This window comes from Myotis lucifugus, unplaced genomic scaffold, assembly GCF_000147115.1.
Source record: "Myotis lucifugus unplaced genomic scaffold, Myoluc2.0 scaffold_189, whole genome shotgun sequence".
In the NCBI taxonomy this organism is placed as follows: Eukaryota; Metazoa; Chordata; class Mammalia; order Chiroptera; family Vespertilionidae; genus Myotis; species Myotis lucifugus.
Window position 1 is genome coordinate 2,570,684 of NW_005871237.1, and position 2,615 is coordinate 2,573,298.

The 2,615-nt window shown below is 55.0% G+C and overlaps 1 protein-coding gene across 1 annotated transcript in view; it reads left to right on the forward strand.

Annotated features, from left to right (window-relative positions):
• Positions 1-2,609, forward strand: part of HELB (DNA helicase B) — a 41,316-nt gene extending 38,707 nt beyond the window's left edge. The window contains exons 12-13 of the mRNA XM_023760663.1: positions 2-415; positions 995-2,609. Coding sequence (XP_023616431.1) covers positions 2-415; positions 995-1,423 — 843 coding nt within the window. The 3' untranslated portion in view covers positions 1,424-2,609. The remainder of the gene's footprint in view (position 1; positions 416-994) is intronic.
• Positions 2,610-2,615: the final 6 nt, after the last annotated feature.

A 2,615-nucleotide genomic window follows, 5' to 3' on the forward strand; every position in this document is an offset into this window, starting at 1 on the left:
GTACACCGCGGTGACCCGCGGCCGCAGCAGAGTGTACGCCATTGCAGAAGAGGCTCATCTCCGGAGCGCAATTTCCAGGAACAACGTCCGCAGAAAAACTCGTTTAAAACATTTTCTGCAAGACCAGCTCTCCTCAAGCTCTGAGTCTCCGGCGGAGGGTGCATCCCCGTCCAAGGGCCCTGAGGACAGAAGAGGCGCCAGCACACCGCCGCCAGCATCCCCGTTCCCTGCAGCCGCTGACTCGGTGACCGACGATGGCCAGGCCTCTGCGGCTGCGTTCGAGGCATTCGCCTGGCCTGGCGGGTGGAGAGGATTTTTCCCTGGTGAAACGAATGCAGGCGATGATCCATCCCAACCGCGAGGGTCCAAAAGAACCTGTGCCATGGCTGATGAAAGTCCCAGCAAAGTCCGCATGGTAGGAGTGACGTTCTCACGTGCTCAAGCTTTACCTAAATGCCGCTCACCGCAGTTGCTGATGTGTGCCGGGCGCTGTGCGTTTCTGTCCGTGTTGCGTTGGCTGTAGGACTGAAACAGCGTTTTCTCACGTCTGTTACGTCCTCTCTGCTGCCCTGCTGGTCCTGGTGGTTTCTCTCTCAGCCCGAGGCTGGCACGCCAGGCGGCCTCAGCGATGGGCTTGCAGGAGAGGCTACTGTGTCTGCTGCACCTTCTTTCTGCAGATCCTTCTCACCCTCCCCTCCCTGTTGTAGGCCTAGTCTCACTTGTCTCCTCACAGCTCCATGGAAGCGGCTGGCTCCAGTCACCTTGTCAACCTGGAGGCCTGTCCCTAGGTCTTGTTCTTTGTTTCCCTGACATTTCTAGTAGTTTTACACGCTGCCGCAGTTTCAGTGTTTTTTCCCCTTCCTTTCAGTGGTGCCTTATCTCACACCTCCCCCACCTCTGTCTCATCGCCCCCTCACCTCTTCCCTCCCTCTGCTGGACACACCTCTCCAGGGCTCAGTTCTTCTTTCCTTTGAGGACCCTTTCCACTCTCTAGGTTTCAGCTGTCACCTTTGCACTGGTGATTTGTCAACCAACAGTCTCAACTGTCCACTGCATTCCAGGTGTCGGGGACTCCGTGGTAAGTGACAGTCCCCTCTCGCACTCCTGGCCCCGGGTGGGGGCAAAGGCTGTGCTTCCCCGAATGCTCTTCACACCGAAGGGGAGGGACGAACCGGCTCCCCAGGCTGCAGCTTTGTTCCTGGGATTGACTTTCTGGGACCACAGCCCAGCATCTGACTCTTTTTTTCTGCTTTCTCCACTTCAAACAGCATTCTCCCAGTTACACAGGCCGGACTCACCTTGCCTTCGCCCTCTACCACCAGTTGATAGATTTATTGCAAAATGTAGCTCTCAGGAATTTCTTTCATTCCATGAGGTCTGGGCAATTTTAGAGCCTTACTTCATTTTCTCGGATGATTGCTGACCCGCTGCCTCCCCCCTCACTCCCATCCTCCTAGAACACCCTGCACCTCGTTACCAAATTCACCCCCTTAAGTGCTCCGCTCTTTCCTGTGTTAAAGCCTTCCACTTAAGTTCCAGACTGTCTAGCTTGGCATCTGAGACCTTGCACAGTTTGACTCCAGCTCTCGGCATCATGTTATTTCCCACTGCTCTATTCCTGCGTTAGTCCAGCTAGTCCTCATTCACTGAAATGAGCCAAACTTACTCTCATTTCTTCCTTTTGGCTTTTGCTGTGCGACTTGGTTTGGATGCCTTATTCTCTCTGCCTGCCCTCGTTTAGCATTTGATGGAAGTTTGGATCCTCTTCTGGCCACTGACCTAAATGTGGAGGGAGGAAAACAGCCCCCTCTCTGGCTTTGTTGACGTTACAGTCTACCAGTGGGTCATAGGCAGTAAATACAAGAGAAATAAAATGTTCAGGTCAAGAAAGATTCTATGACGAAAAGAAAGGTAATGAGGTAGGGAACGCTGGGAGCAGGGGGAAGGCGGCAGGAGGTGCTACTTTGCCATGGGGGTCAGGTAAGGCCTCACTGAGGAGAGCACATGTGAGCTGATCAACCAACAGCCCCGTGGGGCTCAGAGAAGTGCCTCCAGGTGGAGGATACAGAAGAGGCAAAGTCTGAAGAGGGAACGGCCTTGTTGGAAGGGAAGCGGCTGATGTGCCGGTGGGTGAGGAGGAGGGTGTGTAGGTGGTGATGCTGGAGAGATGGTGGAGCTGTGGGAGGGAGATGGGGATGCGCTGGAGCTTTAGCACAGGTGTGACCCTGTGTGTGCTTACAGTCAGCCCGTGTGCTGCTGTGGAGAGTGAACTGTGGAAAGTGCGGTGGGAGCAGGGAGGCCAGTCAGAAGGCTGTCCTAGGGAAGGTGTAGGGAGGAGCAGGGAGGCCAGTCAGAAGGCTGTCCTAGGGAAGGTGTAGGGAGGAGCAGGGAGGCCAGTCAGAAGGCTGTCCTAGGGGAGGTGTAGGGAGGAGCAGGGAGGTGATGAGAAGCGGAGAGATGCTGGATGCATTCTGCAGATGGCGTCAACACGACCTGCTGATTAGATGTGAGGGGGTAAAACAAAACGTTATCCAGGCTGGTTTCTGGGTTTCTGGTTGAAGTAACTTGGTGAGTGGCAGGGCCGCTTCCTGGGATTGCAAGGCCTTGAGAAGAGC